Source organism: Bombus vancouverensis, chromosome 6 (assembly GCF_051014615.1).
Source record: "Bombus vancouverensis nearcticus chromosome 6, iyBomVanc1_principal, whole genome shotgun sequence".
NCBI lineage: Eukaryota > Metazoa > Arthropoda > Insecta > Hymenoptera > Apidae > Bombus > Bombus vancouverensis.
Window position 1 is genome coordinate 2,117,327 of NC_134916.1, and position 20,970 is coordinate 2,138,296.

At 40.8% G+C, this 20,970-nt stretch overlaps 1 protein-coding gene across 4 annotated transcripts in view; it reads left to right on the plus strand.

Moving 5' to 3' along the window:
* LOC117161279 (band 4.1-like protein 4) overlaps positions 1–20,970 on the plus strand; it is a 62,288-nt gene that overhangs the window by 3,587 nt on the left and 37,731 nt on the right. For all 4 annotated transcript variants that reach the window (XM_033342699.2, XM_033342700.2, XM_033342698.2 and 1 more), the window contains one exon: positions 5,091–5,284. In XM_033342699.2, coding sequence (XP_033198590.1) covers positions 5,171–5,284 — 114 coding nt within the window. In that variant the 5' untranslated portion in view covers positions 5,091–5,170. The remainder of the gene's footprint in view (positions 1–5,090; positions 5,285–20,970) is intronic.

The following is a 20,970-nucleotide window of genomic DNA, read 5'->3' on the forward strand; positions in this document are numbered from 1 at the left end:
CTGGAAGGGTATCGTGTCACAGTCGAATAGCAAAACGGACGCGTTAATCTAACAAGGCAGGCCCGTCTGCAATTAATTCCGCAATAAGGGGCAACCGTGTGGCAATTTGTTAAGCTTCGTCGGTTTCTATTATCCCGGGTCAGATTCGGGAATTCTGGATACAAAACCTGTTTCACCGATGCATCGAGCAAGACATTGGAGCTCGCGTTCGCCAGGGTTCAACGGCACTCGCCACAGTTCGGCACATTGAACAGACATTTTTCACCGCGATACGAGGACGCGAGGTGTACCTTGGTCTCTTGACCTTCTGCCGGAGCGACTTGTCACGGGCGTCTATCGCTCGAAAGTTTCTGCTTCTACGTGACGGGAAACAATTACATTCGTCGCCACAGAGAAACGATAGACGGCCAGAACCACACCTGACCTTGATTTCTGTAGATCTATTACTAAAAAAAGATATAGGAGAATATCAGTCTTAGGCAGTCGCGTTTAGAAACGTAGGCGTATTTCGTTAGGAGAAAGTACTATACGGTTTGGATAACGAGGTACCAAGACTGTGTGATGGCTGATTGATTAAGGTTAGGCATCGACGATAACACCTCAAATTAATAGGTCGACTTTTCAGAAGGAATTTTAATAGTTTGATGCGGCTAAGAAAATAATATTGATTTCTTAATTGCTACGCGAGGATTATTCTTCTGTCAACTTTATGTTCGTATGAATACTTTGCGTGAAGCGAGCGAGAGTGTAACATTAACGCCAGAGTGGTTTGTTATGTTTAATTCGCAGCATGATCTCGTGGATATCGGATTAATTTTAATATGTTAAAGTAGCAGACTCGATTCGTATGTCTGATCGACTCGAGTGACCTGATTCTTACCACACGATCAAAATTCAAGCAACGAGCTTCGAAAGTCTCGCAATATTCTTTCCCAACCCCATCAGCTTCAACGGCCGTTTTGCAAAAATCCACGCACAATAACTTATCTTGATTGTACGTGAAAGACACTAGATTTCAGCTGTGTTCGATTAGAATTCGACATCGAGACGCTGGTACGCGCGGCGTGTACGAACGAATAAAATAATTCATCAGGCGGCGTGACAGCGGTGAACGGCGTCAGCTAATGAATAATACGTGAACACGTTCACAAAACCGCGACGATCGCGGCGAGACGATGGCGCGAGCCAGGAGGAGAACGCACCGAGGGTGCAATAGCACTCGGGAGCGTGAACGCGTTACCAGAACCTAGAAGGCTACTTTCCAAACGACAGGATACCTTCGGCATTCAAAGCTTCTCTGGGGAATGCGAAGCACGAACCATTAATTTTCTTAGCGATTCGTCGAGCGTAGGGACATTCTTCTCAAGGGTTGATATATTGCGCGCTGCGCCGGTCAACGTTCACGCGTAATTTTTAGTTGAGTCCAGTTTCGAAGAAGGGGATGGACAGAGAGATAGCAGACCGAAGAGAAAAGAGAGGAAAACAGCCCTCCTACTGTTTACGAACGTTCTTTCTCGAATCGAAAACCAACCACTCGAACATTGTAAAACGAACGGACAAATATTCAATTGCAAATCACCGCGATTGAAATACATTGGATGGATGGCGAAATGGTCGGAGTCTCGCGGCGTAATTTTGCGCCGGCTTAATGAGTTTAAATATTTAAATTGCACCGACGTGCCAGTCCAACGGGAAAGAAGTTCTTCGATGATTTACCCTCGCCTATATACTGGCGCATTTATCAATACACCCTTGGATCCTTTTTGCAGTGTACTCACGATGCACTCGCGGCGTACATGCACTCATCATGGCGCGGCGCGGCGCGGCGCAGCGGCTACCTTCGCTTTTTAATCGGTTCGTTCGGCCGTGCATCACCGTGACCTACGCGAATAGCGTCGCGATATAAATAGCCTGAGACAATGAGATACCGTATCGTGAATATGTTCTGGCTGAATTGCAATAATGGTGTGTGCTTTCGGTGTCTTGGTAACCGGGTTTCATGAGAGATGCATTGTTTTGAAGAGCTGTAGGCGTTTCGATTTTAAACGAGACTGAAAAAGTCGTGGACAAATGTTTTAACGTACCTTTAGATTTTAATAATTTATGTAATTTTGTAGTTTTATATATACAAGTATTGAAGGTATCAGACTGGAAATTTAATATAAAACGTATAAAGTTATACCGTAAACCTCGTAGGTTTCGAAGAATTCAAAGTACCGTAACTTTTCCCCTAATTTACTATAATTGGATCAATGTTTTTATTAAAAAAAATTACTTTCCTTTAAATCGATGATAATGCAACGATCGTCACACTTTATATTACGTGTTTCAAACGTTTTAAAATATGTACAATTAAACTCGCAACGTCTTGCGACGATCACCAACTTCTGCAACTCGTTTCCTGCTTCTGGCTTTGTATTAATATTTCCATCGATAGTTAAATATATTCCATCGATAAATATGGAACACCCGCATCGCGATAGCGAATGCCGCCTCTCATCTCCATATCGATTTCCTTGGCTCCAGGAGGTTTTGCTTGCTAGTAAATTTTTTGCAGCCTAGCAACCAAAGTGGAGATGCATGCCAACAGGTCTCAAAGCGATGGTATTTTAAGTGACAGCCACTCGTATAGTATTAGCGCGCGTACATACTACATACACGTGGGTTACCGCACGGATGAGCGCGCGTCGAATAGTCAGGCGATCGTATTCGAGATGTTACTTACGTCGGAACTATGAGCTAACGGTACAGACGAGTAGCCGAACGGCGAGTAGCGAGCTGTTTACGATTTTTTAGAGTCAGAGTAGGAAGCACACCTCGCGGTTCGAGGCGTTGAAGATAAATTTGTGATCGTCTAGTTATAGTGGATCGGTTATGCTCAGTATTGTTGTCCAAACTTTGCCAGTAAAATGATTCGCCGATTCTATCTATTGCCTTTTGTGTCAAGATTTTTTTTCTAAATTCTGTTTTTGCTGCAACGACAATGCGCAGCGTTAGTATCGCTAATTACTATCGCACTAAACTCATAAAAAAAATTATGTTACATCTTGGGTCTCTTCCCTGTAATAGAATCCCACCTGTCGCACTGGATTAAAAAAATTATCTGAATGATTATCGGAGACCTGTTGGCATACGTTCGAGAGGATTTCCAATTGAGAGCATTTTCTCGGCTGATTCACGTGCTGCTAGTTTGGCTCGTGTATAAACCAGAAGACGAATAATTGATATTCACGTTATTCTATTTCGTTGATTTATCGAGTAATTTAATTGATAAGTTGATTTTCACTACAGCACGCGAATATTTAGTTTGGCAGAGGATCGACGTCGGCGATACACATCGGCGGCATGTTTGAATCTCAGAGTTGTATTTCGGTATTCGGTACGTTTAACCGAGTTGAAACCGGCTGGCACTGTTTCAGCTGCGCCGCTCCGCATCGTACGGATTTTACACCGCGTCGCCACGATATTTGTTACTTGAACTTGTTATGTAAATAATGTTTATAGCGCAGTATAATTATGCGCGGGAAAGAGGCGTGCATAAATTTGCTTGATATACTTAAAACGAATGCGTCGATGGAGCAGGCCGTTTCGAGATTTGTGTACCGTAGAAATTTGCATTGTAGATAATTTATCGTGCTTAGCACGATCGCGTGATGTATCTTAATGGTATGGAAGCAGTTCTCACTTTGAAACACCTCGTTGACTTTTCATCGGACCTATTTTTTTGTGTTGTTTTCGCGGAAGGACTTCTCGATGTTCGCCTAGGTTCTAGATGGTGGTTGTCGTTTTAAAGAAAAAGGAAGATCGAACGTCGCAGGAGACGAAGTGATCGAAAAATCAACTTTTCCTCTTAGCAACTTTCGATCTTCCTCGATCGTGTCTGGATGTCATAAATCACGAAATCAATTGCACCGAGCCAATCATTCTACTCTTATACGCGTCTTTTTCGACGACGTTTTGAACAGAGATGTAGATAATTCAACTTCGTTTCATGTCCTCCTTTCTCTATTCCTACTCTTTTTCCTTCGCTTTTTTCCTCGTTTTCTTCTTGTTGTTCACGAAGTCGACTCTATTAGTCGCACAAGCGTGTCCCGTTCATGGATCTTATGGAAGACACAAGATAAGTATCTATCTGATTAACGATCAGATCCAGCGATATCCTCCTGGTGACTGATCAACGAGTCAGTTTTCTTTTCGACCAACCTCTGCCATACGAATCGTTAGGCCATCGAGCCTGACGCTTTTGCGATTCGTTAGTGTTTCATTATTCTTTTGTCGCGGTGGACATGTAATTCCCTTAGGTTCAAAAGCATTAGTTAATTCGTCCACTTATTCATTCATCGTACGGGGCAATTTTAATTGGTTTCGTTGAACCTACGCCCATTGAACTCGCATTTGAAGAACTCCGAACGTTTTCAGGTTTGCTTCATTCATCGCTCCGAATCGCAGTGAATTATTCGTCGGATATTAGTTTATTTCGTTTATTAATTGTATTTCTTATTTTAGCAGAACAAGCATTGAACAAGTATTCTGGTATTGCAAATATATTGATATTATAACTGAGTTAGTATTTAATAAATGATTATTCGAGTGTGTTAGATTTAGTCATTGTGTGTTATGTATTAACACGGTGAAAACTTATTTCAGGGGAATGTAATATAGATAGAAAATTGAAGTCTTAGTGAATGATTGCGATGCAATTTATTTACAACGGAGACACCTTCCATTCGTCATTTTTTTGTAATTGAAATATAAATTGATCATTTACATTCGTTAAAATTTCAACGAATTCCCACTATTACTTTTAATATTTGATTAAACCGATTTTTACTTTTCGTTGTATTTCAAAGATCTATTAATTATTTTAAGTATAAAAATTAATCCTACGGAGGCTGTATTCGATCGAAAAATTATTCGTCCCTTTTAAAAAAGGACGCGCGTTACTAAGCGCGTAAGGGTTAAATGTCTCGCAACTTTGGTCTTTGGTTCCCCGAGATTAGATCGATTATATCGTGTTCGTCTGCATCAGTGTATACGAGCTGCAACGGCGATAGTTTTGATCGGATTACAGCGTCGTCCTCATCTTTCAGGATGACCGAAACCGATGAGCGGATGAACGAGTAAAGCCAGGAAGGAATCACAAGGGAAACGAGGGCTGCCGAAGGAAGAGATGGTGGTGGAGTGGCTCTGCCCTGGACTTCGGCCGGCCGGAAGCCGTAGGCCCCGTCTTCTTCATTGCAAAGTGATACTTCTCGACGAACACGAACTACTGCAAGATGTTTTGGTGAGTTGCTATCCGATCTTTTGTCTCTTTTAATTAGAATATTCATTGACTTGGATTTCGATGGATACCCATTAATGCCCTTCCGCGAGCTTCATCTATTTACGATAGCGAGTAAGTACATGCATTACGATCTCACATGTAGTCGCATTGCGACTACATCGTTAAATTATTCTTACGAGAAATTAATCGCGTCTTTTTATGCACAACCTAGTAACAGCGCGCAGAAATTTCGTACACCCACGCTTAGGCCTTTTCTGGCAATAGAAATCAAGTATATAAAAGGTGGGTAGGCGATGTGGGCGAACTTGTGTCGCAAACGTGTGTTCCTTTTCGCGTGTACCCTTAACAATAATTTTATGTCCGACAAAAGTGTCTTTTTCGTGCTGAAATCAAATCGCGATACACAATATCCCTTAACACTGTGGTTTGCTCTACGGACAAGCTAAATTAGTGTAGGTACTGAATAGAATTACCATCTTACATTTCTCAATTTTCTTTGAAGCCTTGAAGCATATGAGAAAATTTGTCGTACGAGTGTACTCAATGAAAGAATAATATTATATTATGGGGTTGTTATTATATTATTTTTAGAATCATGAAACAAAGGAGATGCATATGTTGTACGTGTAATAATTCGCTACATTACATATTTCCAGCATAGCATGATTTGAAGCATAAAATATGACTTATCTTTAATTTTATCCATTACTATTAACAAGATAGATTCCGCCTGATATTATTAATGCTTGAACGGGACTTCGGACGAACTACTTCATGTTAACATGATGAAAATACGTTATTTCACGTTATCTCCTTAATATAACATGGAATGTTGCAAGCAAATTGCACAAGATTCTAAAAGGCAGGAAGGTATTCCAATTACGTTCTGAACGTTTCCTGTTTCCCGGGGTTTAAATGCGTTTCGTAAAAATAGTAAATAATTTTCAAGAGACCCCGCTTTATTTCAGTATTTAAGAGCTCCATCACCAAAAGTGGGCAATATTCGTCTATTTTAGAATGATTATCAGTTCATGGGGCAATTTCGCACAGACGCGTCACGTAATGAACATGGTGTTAATTGCTTTTGCCCGTAGATATTGCGTTGTTGTTTCGTAATTGTCTATCTGCTACAGATATTCTCTTTCGATATGATTTACCTGACTATCTGGCACTTTCATCGATGAAAGTGATATTTCCTCACATCACAAGAATTAAATAAAATTGTTGTTTTTATCTGAGAAGTGGTACGTTATTACATCAGAATTCGTAAATTTCCCGTGCGATAAAATATAAAGTTTGTTACTCTGGTTTGTTGGATTGTTTTGACTGAATCTGTGACTTAATATTTTAGAATAAACATAGTGTAGGAAATAACGACAGTGAGAAAAATGCGGTAATTCAGAAAACGGAATGTAATTTTTCTTTGATTCTCATTAGCGCATTAACCGTTTGATGAATTTTTTTAGCGAATACGTTGAAATCTTAACGTTAGTTTGCAAAAAGGTGTAGAGTATTAAGTAACGGATGTTTTGCTAACTGCATAGGTTACATACTTTAATTGCATGAGTAGTCAGAGGAGAGTCGTATATTTTTTGCTACTGGTGCTCGATGCAACAATTTTCTATCTCCAATATTTCATGTTTAGAAAGGTCTTCAACAGCGTATTGCGTTTAATAAAAATTTGATTATTTAACGGTTCCCCCAATTCTCCCAATAATAAGGCATAAAACATTTTTTGTCTTAAACGTATAATATTTTTAACTTAAACATTTATCAGTCTTATAATACGCGTAACAATGTGGAAAATGTACATTTATTCGCTATTTATTACAGGTGTAAAACGATTAACGTATCTGAATATTGTCGTGTGCTATACATCGATAATAATTATCGATATGCCCATCACGTACGCTCATTAAGGGGAGCGAAATGACTGGCGCTTCTTTCGACGGAACATGCCGATTTAATAAATGTCTCAATTCTGATAGGAATTCGCAAAGAATCAACCTACAGCCATTTTGTAAATCGTATTATTTGTATCAAGTAATACACGATAAATCATAACTTACATTTAAGAATTATCAATTTATGTCGATTATAATTACTAAGCCATTTTCGATAAAAGAAGTCTCATTTGTACATTTATTTTGATAATATTAAATTTTGTAGATTTCTAGCATTTGTGAACAAAATTATTTCGAGTTTGTTGCTCAGTGCTATTTCTGGATAGTTATGTGGCATATTATTTTAATCGTATTTTCTGCTTCTAAAATACCAAAATTACCGTTAGCCAATATACTCCGCCATCGGCCAAAATAACAACATCCACAAATTACTTTGAATCTCTCATCCAATAATTTTTTCTATATTGAATATTTCATATAGACTCACGACAAAAATACCGATCCTTTCAAAGATTCATCGTCGATCGCGAGCAGGATACCCGGTCATAAAACAGGTCACCTCACGCATTCCATATTTCATCGTCGCGGCAATTGCGCGCGCGAAGCACGCCCGCACCGCGACCAATTCTACGCACAAATCATCGTCCGAAATTTAACGCCACGACCTACTATAACACGCCGGAGGCAAGAACGCAGAGCAGCAACGCACCCGTGTTGCACACGTTTCTCCGTCGTTACGCGTCACGCTAAAAACCTCTCAGACACGCCACGATTCAATCTTCCTGCGTGGCGTACATGCAAGTACTTACACAGCAGTGAATGTCGCCTTTTCAACGAGCGTTGAGATTGTGCACTTTTGATACGCTTTCTTGTAAATTTTTTGGATGAATCGAGAATACAAGATGTCGAAGTAATTTAACGCGTTTAACAAGTTTACAAAGTAAAAGCTCACCATCAAACTAACCATACAGTTCCGCTTCGCGATTAAATCAACATTGGATCAATCATTCGCATCTTTTCATTCAAATGTGAAAAAAGTCCTTTCCAATTGGAACTTGAAAATTTGGACTTATATCGTATATTGCATTTAAAAACTGTCTTATAAAATGTTCGGGTAGCTCCTCGATTACTTGAAAGTTACTCAACGTGGTTTAAAACATATATACATTTTAAATCATATTATCTCTTGTGATTGTGCATTTTGGCGAGGATTGTGGACAACGATCGACGACGACCACCATCGATTGTACGTAGAGAAAATGTGGAATTATCGATCGTAATTGGCCAACTCAGTGATCATTAATCGAAGGCCACGGTGGGCAGTTAAGGATGGTTGTTTGTTGGTGTGCACGGGTCAGATCGGTCGGAGAACGAAGACCCGACAGCCGGAGGCTCTCTTTAGTTTTATTCGGTGGCAAATTAACGGCCGTTTGGCGCGTGGGAGAGCGAAATCCAGCGGATAAACTGGCCGACGAAGGTTTATGATTTAATGATGCACTGTGATGCGGCTTAATTGCCATCAAGATTGCACCGGTGGATGTCGGTTATTGACGGTTTCGATGTTCATTGATGTCTGTATCCGCGAGCACGGTATGCCACGAACCCAGACTTAAAACCTTTTTCATTTACTTTATTCATGGTTAATCTTGTGGAATGGCCTCTCTTTACTCTTGGCTTACTCTTTACTCTCTTGGCTTTATGATTCAAATCTTCGACCGGTAGTTGTTCGGTTTCGTACGCTTCCGAATGTTGATTGTGAGATTGGACAAAAAATAGAGTAGATCTTAATTTTTAATTTCAGCCGTTTTATCAACCATATTGTACAAAATTCGAAAGGGATGTTTTACAGTGAAGTTTGAATTTATTAATATACCAGGGGTTCCCTTTTTTATGTTATTACGTTGCCGTTTTAAGGTGAATATTTGGTAATAATCATGTTAATAATTACTATGTAGAAACTGTATAATCGATGACACTAATTTTCATAAACCTACAAACCGATTTATTTGCTCTTCGAATGATTCGAAGTCGACGATTTAGTACATCGCGTAGATATTGCATCACGTAACGCACAAGGGTTTCGCCCAATAATAACCAGTAGTCTTCGTTGCTGGGAGATATTGGCTCTTGCTAAATTCATTCATGCACCCGTAATCTATAGCAGATATACGCCAAGTTGATTTACATTCAAAAGGACACCCTTTCACCCACGTCCCTTATTAAAGCATCGTCAGTGGTTCCCGATACCGGCATATTTTCGACGATGCTATCACGCGATGTTAGAGTAAGCCTGCCAGCTTACGCGGCATTGGACGCGCCTCTTTCGCGGCGATCCCATAGTCCTCGAATCGCGGTTTCGCGTCTCCGTCCGTCATTAAACGCACGCGAAACGACACTTAAAACCGGCTATTACTTTGCTACTGATTGACACACCTACTATAAGGCTCGATTCACAATAGCCTGCTTGCCAATCCTGACAGAAAGGTAGGTCGTTGTTCCGAGACCGAAAGTAATTTCCTTTTCACGCGAAGATTGATTTCGGAGGAACTACATATTTGAATGGTATTCGTGTCGGCTGCGAATATTTTCTGCAATTGATATCGAGGATCAAAGATTCGTGTTAGCAATTTCTTTCGCTGCATTTGACGCAAAACGACAGGCTTGCCTTACAATTTGCTCTTATCTCGAATATACAAATACAATCGTCGTTGAAATTGCGTTACTGTACCAATTAGAAGGGTTTTCCTACAAATATATCTGTTTACATTTTGATTTCTCGCTTCAGATTTTGATAATTTAGATCTTTTCCTTTAAAATTGGTTGCTTTCCTATCTCGATCTTTGGGTATTATGTATATCAAATATGAAATGCCAATGGTGTTCGTTACATAGAAATAACCTGTAAGTTATAGATGTTCCCGAACAACGCTAAAATGAGAATTCCATACTTTACTGCATAATTCAGCGTTTTATGAGTGTAACAGAAAACATGTCGATAACTTAAGTCCCATTTTTATACCTGTATCTAGGATGATTATTTCTGCTTAAGGTGACGCGAAAGGCATTAAAAATGTTACTTGTACGAGTAATAAGGTGTGATCAAATTCTTATCAGTTTCTTTGTCTTTTATTGGTTGTGTTCAACGTCTCGAAACTGGTTCTTGTTCGACACTGTTCTCCTTGGTCGATAGTTGTCGCATCGTTAAATGTGAATCGACCTTAATTCCCTGATTCCTGGGCGCATCGTTCGTGAAATGTAAAACATCGTGTAGCTCACGGCATCACAACCATGCGGTCGGGTCATTAAGTCCAAGACACTTCGCGCACGTAACTGCCCTATTATTCATTCTAGCCAGCGCTGTCTATCAGACGCTGGTTTCAGTTTGCCCAGGGAACTTCGTTGCTTGTAAATTATCCCTGCATTCGCGACTTCCTTTAATTAGATATCGCGAACGTAACGTCAAAAGTGGAAACATCGTTCGACTGCTCGACAACCGAAAGATGTTCCAACAATTTGTAACGATAGGCGGGTTTAGAACTTGTTAGATTTATCTACTACTTCCAGCTTGTCCGTCAGTGTGTAATGTATTCGTCACGATTTATCGCTGGACAAATAGTGTCTCGTTAAGGAAAGTCCACGAACTCAATGTTTCGTGTCTTTTAAATGTTGCAGGTACCTTGCTTCATCGTAGCAATTCACTTATTTCAGGATGATATTTTTGATCGTTCTTTCTAGTGATTTGTAGTGGGATCGATCTATATGGGAACGATCGTACAGCTAGAAAAGATTGACGTATAAGCTACAGTCATGCTGTGTACGATGTATAATGTAAATGTAGTTCATAATTTGTACCAAATATTCAAAGTATACTAATTGCTCATAGAATTTTTCACCTTTACGTATACAAAGAATATATGCTAATGCTAATAATTGTATCCTCTCGATAAAAATCGAATATCGTTAACGCGGTAATCGATGGATTAAAGAGATTAATCGATCTCAAATATTCAATCAATTGCTGATTAGTATTTCAGCCGACTCTGGGCAGCGGTGGTTAATAAGTGACTCGATTTATAAAATGTGGAGAGAAATTTGTCATCATTGGTGCGGTCTAATTGCCTGCTAGTGTGCGCGAGCGTTCACAAATTGATATTCAGCGAATCAAGACGTGCGCACATCGATATTCTTCAAAGGCGAGTTTATACCACGAATTAACCAGCTCTTAGCAATCGATCAGCGGTAATCGAGCATTTTACGACGGCGGACGTTAATGACAAACAAGAAACACGTGTTACACCACTGCCAATACACAGCTACGCTACCACGAACAAAGTGTTACTTACTTATCAGCCGGAAGTAGTATGTTATACTGCCGTGTATTATGGTGCAATTAAGAGAAAAAAATACGCCTGCCTACGCGCTTCATCATTCACTCGTCTAAAGACTGACTTCTGACTTTCCGTCCGTGGTTACGCGAACGAGATACGACGTATATAAAATCTAGAAGTAATTAACTCCGCTCTCAACTACGCTCCGCGTTCCAGCGCAATAATTACGGGTCCCTCTTCCGAATATGGCAAAGTTCATTTTGCGCATGTGAAAACTTTTAAAAGAGCCGACCTTTGGATAACGTCTAATAATTTAAGGAAAAGAATTTGATGTTTCCAGTTGTTTCTATGAACCATGACATTCGGTAAACAATAATACGGTTTTTCCCAATAGGAGACCAAATATCTTGGAACTGAAAATTTATATGGCACGAAACATCGTTTACCTTGCTATTTCGTATTACAAAATGAAAAATTCAAGAATTAAAATTACTTTGTGTATTTCCTTCTCAAATTAACGCGCAACTTATGCTAGATTTTCTCAATGTTCAGTAACCGCTGTCATCAAAACCACTCCGACCGAAGTTACGCGTTCGGCATCTCGCTACCTATTCTACACCGATCGTTTATTTAAAAAGTAATCACAATAATTAAATATACCGGAATCGGTATATCAGGACTCCCGTTAAGCGTTCTAAGTTCATAGCGCGTCAGAATCGAAAGAATTTGACGCGAAATTGCTGCTCTAACGGCGTTTCCCGTTCTTGGCCAAGAAACCATGACCGGTATCGCGCAGGTAAGAGCGAGTCGTATTAAATCGGTTGCTCGAAGATTGATATTCATCGCGTTGTCTGGGGAGGGTTCCACTAGTCCTGTATAAAGGATCTGTTGACCGCCGCTCGTGAAACGTTTCTAATTAATTCTAATTAATGCGCTTCGAGTTGCGCTCCTATCTACTACCTATTAATTCTTACTTCTATTTTAAATTTACACTATTACTTTTATTATTAATTATTAACTATTACCTATAATTATAATCGTCCTTTCTTGCGATGTAATGCTTGCTGCTGTGGCCCGGCTCGGTTTGGCTTGTCTCACTTCAGCGCGATACGGCGTGGCGTGGCGGCGTTTTCGCGATCCATGGCGCGAGCGTCTCACGCAACAACGATTATTCGTAGGGCCCAGTTGACCGGAAAACCGGAGAGAACGTCTTCGTACAGAAGATTGAATCGTGAGCATTGTATGACAGATATTAATGATTCGAATACCTTCTATGAAAGGGAAAGAGTAAACGTTTTAATAAACCCCTAAATTTGATAAATCGAGAGTCTTAATACAGAAAAGTGTAGTCGATTCGAATCTTTAACACTGATCTTGTATTTATTGCACTTAAACAATATAGCTGATCGTGAAGCTGTCTTTGTCGCAGTTATAGAAATTATTGTAAACTAGCAAAGTTCTACATACGATTGCAACAAATGAACTTATAGAAAGAAATCATCGGTTTTTCGATAATTGATAATGGGTTGATTAATTTAATGTTCGAGAAGCTCAACATTTTATTGAATCTCACTCTTTTAATATATACAGTAAATTCTAGTTCAAATACGTTTACAATCGTTAAAATAATCAAATGTAGGTAACAGTACTCTATTTTTCGATTGACCGTGCCTTCATTTAATCGTGACTGGTTGATGGCTAGGTGGATGCGAGACTATTGATCGCGTGTAGCTAGGCTAAATCAAAGTCGTGCATAATCACGCAGGAATGTCGTACTTATCGGCGGACATTCGGTTTCATTGAACTCGCGCGCGACTCTAATCGAGACAGGAAAGAAGAAGCGCGTTCTCCCGTGGATATTTAAAATATTGCGTAATGCGGCGTGACCGGATGAGAGCAACTCGTTGCGTTGTTCTATTTCTATTCAAGGAAGCTGTTGAACGGTGTCTCGATGATCGCAATCACGATCGTAAATGATTATACGAATGAGAAGATACGGGAAGATAATGATTTTGGTTATACGAGAGCTGGTGACCGTGGGAATGGTAGAACGGCAGATTGAAATTTGTGTTGTGGGAAGGTTAGTACGGAGGGGAAAGGAAATATTATATGGATGCAGGTAAGATGGGAAAATTAATGTATGCAGTGCTTTTTCTGTAAATAATCGGAAAACGAATGGATTGTTGGTGTAGCGTTTAATTGGAATCTGAATCTTCCCACTATGATAGTGAGTATATAGTATTCTTTTTTTACAGAACTAGAAATGTTTAAATCTAAATCAGGCGAGCTCGGTAGACAGGGATTGACTTGTCCTTCGTTGATTAAGAAGATCAAACCTCAGATAGTTTCGCAAGATGTACGAGAAAGAATCCGCTTTCTCTCCAAACGCGGGGATCATTCATCGAATAACCCGATCACTACTTAGTACCTCCATTAAGTTGGACAGACGAAGGAGTCGTGCCGTCATCGTTGCCGCGTTATAATTTCAACAATATTTCGTTTGGCTGCGGGTTTGGTTGAACGAAGCTCACCTCCCGTGACCAGAGGCTAAGTCAGCGGTGGGTTATGGGTGGCGCAGCACGAACAAGGGACGTACGTATCATGGAGGTACCCGGGGCACCTTCTTCTTCTTCTGGCTGGTCTGTTATTAGGCGATATACTAAAATTGGTGGGCCACTTCCCCACGGGGCAACCCCGTAACTCCCTCATCCACCCTGCACACTAATTCACGCGGCTTTTAACTTCGGTTTCTTTCTCCTTCGTTCAGTTCGTACCTTTTCCGTTCCCCTGGCGAACATTTTGCTCTCGAATAGCCAGCCACGGATTTCAGCATGGACACGTGTGCGTTCGTGTAAGCGCGCAACCGAGCGAGCAGTCCACCGCCAAACATTAAAAACGAGGAAATTATTGCCTAGAGAGGGAATCACCGTCTATGGGGGCCCGTACCGATTAACAGCGACCGTGAAAACTTTCGGAATGCTCCGCCGAAGGAGATCCCTGGAATGCCTTCCCTCGGGCTGTTAGAATGAAACGTTCGGTCGACCGGTGATTCTCGATTCGAAAGGGTAATCTTGTCTTTTGCCCGCTGAATTTTTCGGGAATAAAGTCCGCGACCGACACGAAACTTCCACGACAAGAGGAGATGTTTCCAAACCGCCTTCTTTTCCCTTGTTTTTTTATTTCTTGCGTTCTCTTCCATTTTTTTTTTCATATGGTGGAGCGATCCTACCCCGAAGCAGCCCTAATTATGGGATATTCGGCGATGGAATTTCGATCGGTTAAAAATATCTGGAATGGCTTAGTCGTGACGCTCAGCGCGATATTTTCGGTGCGTGTTTCCTACTGCGATATTCCAAGGCTTTGGTTTCTTTTTTTAATAAATAACGTTCGAAAATTGTTATTTGGGAGGGAATATGTCGAACATTAAAATTAAAATGGTTATAAGATGTAACTCGTGTTTCTATGAAAAGTTTGAATTCAAAAATTTAGAATCGTGAAATAATTAAGTTAAAACATGTTTGAGATAAAAAAATAAAAATTTTTAAAGTGGCTAAATACGAATGATACTCGATACTAACAGTCGGATATCAGGCAAACACGTTTTACATATTCGCCAGGTATAATTTATGCGATTCGAAGCAACTTCACTCCCGGGTGGGAAATACGACTAATTTAAACGTTACATGGGATAAATACGTTATATTATGCGTTACATCGAGTTTCATGAATATTTCATTACTCGTGTGTATCTCTGCACTGGCCGACTACCCCAAGCGTGAACTATACGTACGAGTAAATATCCATTGTACTTTTTATACCGTTTTATAGGATTTTTATCATGTTATTGCTACATTCGTCTCTGATCGTTCTAACTGTTTATAAAATGTAAAGAGTAATAACGCGTAATTGTACACAATTAGTGCGCGATATTTTTTTAGGAAGAAGATGATAAGGGGTGGAGCATGTACCGATAATCTTCTGGGAAATTGGAAAGCATTACTAATCGAATATAGACACTCCATCACCACGTCTTGCTTAATTTCAAATTCAGACGAGTTAGTTCTGTTTTCGTTGGTAAACAACAATAAACCGAACAAACCGTTCGTTGCAGTTAAATACAAACAAAAGTCCGATTGAGCCAAGTACAGATCCGAGCAAATTCTCTTTTCACTTGGTTCGAGGAAATGCCAACGTCAACGTTTTTCCCTTCGCGATGACAATCGCAAATTATGGAAATCGAAACTGGCGAATGGAAGTGCAACGAACAGACTGCGTTTGTTGTTTCGTGGCATTGTTTGCTGTAGCTCGCGGAATTTCCGCAAATAGTTCCCACGACCGAAGAAAATGAGGTTCTCGGTAGATTCAGTCTCGGAACGGGAGGATTTGTGCGGAACGAGCACGATGCTGTTTGCTCCGTTCGACAATTATCATCCTTCGAGGCATCTTCCATCCCCTCTGGCCCCGAGCGTTCACCCTTCGCTATCTAGTGACGGTCAACAAAAGAAAATTCGAGCGAGGTTGGTCCGGGAGACCAGTTGAACTTTCCTCGAGGAACATAATTTAATCAGCCCCGATTGGTTCGATTTGACTTTGCGTTAATCCGTCGGACGAAAGTCATCGAAGAATCGTGTTTCAACAAAAAGCGGAAGTTGGAGGCGACTACTCGCGAACCATCGAGTGGGGCAGGATAGGGGTGCATAAAGCGCGAATTACGGACAATAGAAACCTCGTTCCTCGAATTGCGACGGTGCTGTCTCTGCCGAACTTTCCAAGCGATTTTCGTCCATCCTTTTCCGTTTCCGGGTGACGTCTGGAGCGACGATCCTGATAAAAGTTTCTCTCTACGGTGAAATTGAAACCAGTCTAATTATACCCGTAGATCGCTCTCGTTCTCGTCCCCCCCTCAATCCCCTGCGCCTCTCCACGCTCTGTTATCCTCGTTTCCCTTTCACTATAGATGCAGGTATATATTAAATTCACTGCCGATGAATTTGTTCTGAAAGGGAGGAATGGTCGTTAAAAAAAATTCCCTCGTTACGCGTTCGCCAGGTCCCTCGACTATTATATTATACATGCCGGGCGAATTTTAAACTTGAATGACTTGATTGGGGGATATTCGGAAAGAAATCGAGTTACCAATTCTTTTTTTCTTCGTTTTTTCCAAAGTGTTCAAAGGCTGCTTCGTGACGACCTTTCAACAATGAAAGGTCTCAGGGATTAACGAAAGAATACAGCGATGGCGTTTGAGTAACAATCCTAAGTTCTCGTGTAAAAAAATTTGAACGTCGTTTCTTTGATCGATTAATGTCGTTCCAGCGAGCACGCGTAAATATAATTCCATAATACCTGTGTTGCGATCGTATCTTTTCTCATAGGTCAAAATTTCTAGTGGACTCGATCGATTCGATAAATTTATGGATAGCTATGACAATAGATGTCAATAATTTATTTCACTTTCGTATGGAACGCGAGGATAATTTAAAAAATCATTGAATTTTTTAACATGTTGTTAGCGTCGAGGCATTGATAAAGTACAACGCAAATTTTAATCGAAGCTGCGCGAGTAAGTTACTTGACGAAAGTATCATTTCCTCTAACCGCGCTGAATGACTACGACAAGCTCGCCGAATGAAGGTTGTCAAGTCACACGGAGAAATACCACCGCAAGTAGTCCCACGTTTAAAAATTCTGAATCACACCACTTCCTGAAATCGATCGTTTTACCACTCGTCATTCAAGTCGCTAGCTATCGTGACATCTGTCCGTAGAAAGGAACGGCCCGACCAATCGGGATTCCGTCGTAGCATGTTTCGCAATCAATTTACGAGCTTATGCCCGAGCTTACTCACGGCGAGCCGCGTGTCGAACGCGCTGGAACTCGCAGTATGTCGGTGGAACACAGCAACCCACTGTCCACTCGATGAAAAAGGCGACGCGCGTATCCTGCCTCTGTCTTCATTCCGCTTATCGTTCCCGGGCGTAAACGCGGCGTATATTAATAGAGTTCCACGAGGGCCGGTTGCAAAAGTCTCGTTGTGTCGGAACGTCACCGCGATTACATCAATTTCAATTATCGGGCTACGTCGCGATGCTTGCTCCGTTCTGTTCGGTTTTCTGTTCTCGTGGAACGCGCACGGGTTCTTAGTTTCTTATTATTGAAGAGAAGCAGCAAGGATAGGAAGGAGGAACACGATAATGTACCTGGAGAGGGAGAGAGAGAGGGAGAGAGAGGAAGAGAAAAAGGAAAGGCAAGGATGAGCAAGGATACACTGCGAGGGAAAAGACCGAGAAAAGGGTAGCGTGATATCACGGATTATTAGAGCTGGAACGGTCGAGTCGTTCGGTTAGTAACCACGATACTTATAGACACTATTTCTCGCCATCGATATACCAGTATACGGTCGGTATCTTCCCGGTTTTATATCGCCGATCATAGAACCAGTCTCGCGTAACCGAACAGCCTGGAAGAATGGTCATGCGTCAAGATAATGCGACCGGATAAATGTAACCCTTTCCGGCAGAACCAGATATCGTCGATACACCGCTCCCGTGTCGTTGCCATCGCGCCTCTTCTGCTCGATCCGATCGAATTTGCATATTGTTTATCGCTTGTTCGGATATTAGAGCTGGTTAATGAGTGGCTACAGACGCTACGTTCCATGCATTTTGCGCCCCTGTTTCTGATTCATGAAGGATATCTGTACGGAGGAATCGTGGTAATGCGAGTAATTTGCTGTGAACATATTAAAAAGTGCACGTGCAATTTTATGATAATACCTTTTAGCAAAGGCTACTAAAAATCGAGCCTTTTAAGGTTTTATAGGAAACGAGGGTGAAAATGGAATCGAAGGAACAAGCTCGAGAAGTTTGTTCCTATTCGATTTACTTTCGACTCAGGATACGTTTATCTGAGATATAAATTCCTGTATGGGGTGTAGAAGGTTGACAAGAAATTACGTAAAAGCAAGGAAAATGGTTCACAAATCCTGCCTCGCTGTATCTCGGTTTGTATCACTTTTAGTGGATAGGACTTTTAGTTTCTATAAATTTTTCAACGCAATATGTTGTTTGTGAAACGAATTTTTCACCGCGATCTTTCTTTCATATCGTGCCATGCTTCCTTCCAAACAAAAACTTGCTCGTCTGATTTAGATGGGATAAAAAAAGGTTCGACCATGCGAAGGAACAAAATACGAATATTCCATAATGAAGAAACAATAGAACGGTAGAAGATAAAATAGGACGATAAGGATACCTTTATGAAACACGTCCGGTCAAGGGAAATTTTGTAGGTCTCGTTAGAATAATTTTCAAGCGTTCCGAAGCATCGTCCAATTACCTCCTATGACATCTCCCTGCAATTTACGTTCACGATCCGTGGCATCCGTAGAAGGCGAGCCTTCAACGAGGCCTGATTAGAAGAGCTCGCTCTACGTGCATTTCGCGGCCAATTCTCGGCAAAAGGAGCGGAGAAGTTCGCGTAGTTGAAACGACCGGGAATGAAAAGAAGGCGAGCCGGAAACATCTCTGAAGGGGATTTCTTCTTGGCTATCGGTTCGTTGAAATTTTCACTTTTCGAACAAGTTTCATACCTTTCCTTGGTTTCTTTTTTACCTGGAACCAATTATCTACGAGCAATGCTTATTAATGTAATTTACCAGAGGCGTAATCTCTTAAGGAGATAGTTTTTCTAGTAGGATCATTGTTCGCCAACACTTTTCATCGACGTTACTGCGGTCGTTTGCAAAAAGTAGCAACGACGTAAACGAGGAAGAGAGAAAAACCGGTCTGAAATTTTCTGCTTTGTTGCCCGGAGCTTTCGTTCCCTTCCGGCGAACGATGGGAGCATCGTTGTTTCGGATAATTTTTGTAACAAGCCGTAAAAAGGCCTTCCCCCTCATTCTCCTTTTCTTTCTTCCTTCGTTTCATTTGTAGCTTTCCCGTTCCTTCCTCGTTTCTCTCCCCTTTTCTCTTCACGGTAGACGTATTGATTATTCAGATTCCGATTCGTTATGAATAAAGATCACGTTTTCAAGTAAACTCCCCCGTTTACGGGATGGCTCTTGTTGCTTGAGTGGTTTAAAAGTTTCGGATTTTTATATCTCCTGTTAGCAGCAGGGAAAGTTTGGTCGTTAAAGTTAACGAAAATTCTCTTTCTCTTGGGCGCAACAAACTGTAACGAAGCAGTCGAGCATCAGGATTCCTTTGTTCTTTCGCAAGATCGTAAATTCCTTTCTTTTACCTCGCGCAATTCGAATAATAAAAATATCTTCGAATTCGCCTTGTTGAAAAAATATTAAACAACGAATATATACGAAAACTTTTTAAACAAATCTTTTTTACTTTGCATTTTTTCATTTTTGTAAATTAATGGCGAAATTAAAACTTTTTCCGCACGAAGTACTTCGTCAAAAGAACGCGTTATATACGAACGGCTCTTCTTGTCCTCAAGATGAGAGTGAATATCCAAGCAGAAGAAAGATTGAATCGTGCCTCGAAGTATTATTAACGTTGCTCACTGTACCTTCCTTGTGCTCTTTGATACCTTTAAAGCCATCGCTCTGGAGATGTCAAATGAAAGTCGCGACCAGCATTTTCACCGTGACAAGCTTTCTGCTTCGTTACTATTCTAATCTTTCTAATCTCTATCTATCTTTGCATAAGGTTCTTAAGGTCATCTCTTGCATTCCGAGATCAACAATTTTCTTCTTCGTTCGAGATTCTAAATTCGTGACATTGCAGTGCGTCTTGGTACACCAGTTGAAGGATATTACAATTTTCGACGTATATTTCCAATTTAAAAGTTTATTTATTATATTGTACCTTATTTCTAAAAATACATATTTGATTCAAAGGAACGTAATTTTTACTAGTTCTGAATTTAACGACTAAAAAAATATTTGTTACTTAGCAACATGCAGTCGCATATATACATGCAAGTCTCGCGGCAAACAAGAAGCAATTAAAAAGAATCGACGACCAGTCTAATTGTCATCCTCGAACGCAATTAAATCCCTTAATAATCGCCTGTTGACCATCGGTAATTCTTTGTTTTCTTCAAGAAATACATCACCAGACTCCTCCAGTTAGGTCGTTTCTCGGGCGGTTACAGACGAGGAAGCAGCGATCAGCACTTTTTCTCGGAGCATCGTCGATGAGCTCCAACGAACTGTAACAGAGAACAAGCCAAGGTCAATTATCGCCACGGTAAAATTATACCGACCAATTGGCGTTACGCTGAATGTCTTCTTTCTGCGAGTCTGTAGAATGCAGCGAATCGCGATGGAAGGGGTATTCATCGAGAATTTGAAGGTTTCGTAGCTAAACTACGAGATTCTCCCGCGAAACGTCTGATTCGGGGGCCTCTGATTTGCGTTTACGTGTTCCGATTCCCACAACAAACCCTAGCCCCGGGTGTTGAAAAGTAGCGGCCACCACGGGATCAACGGGAAGAC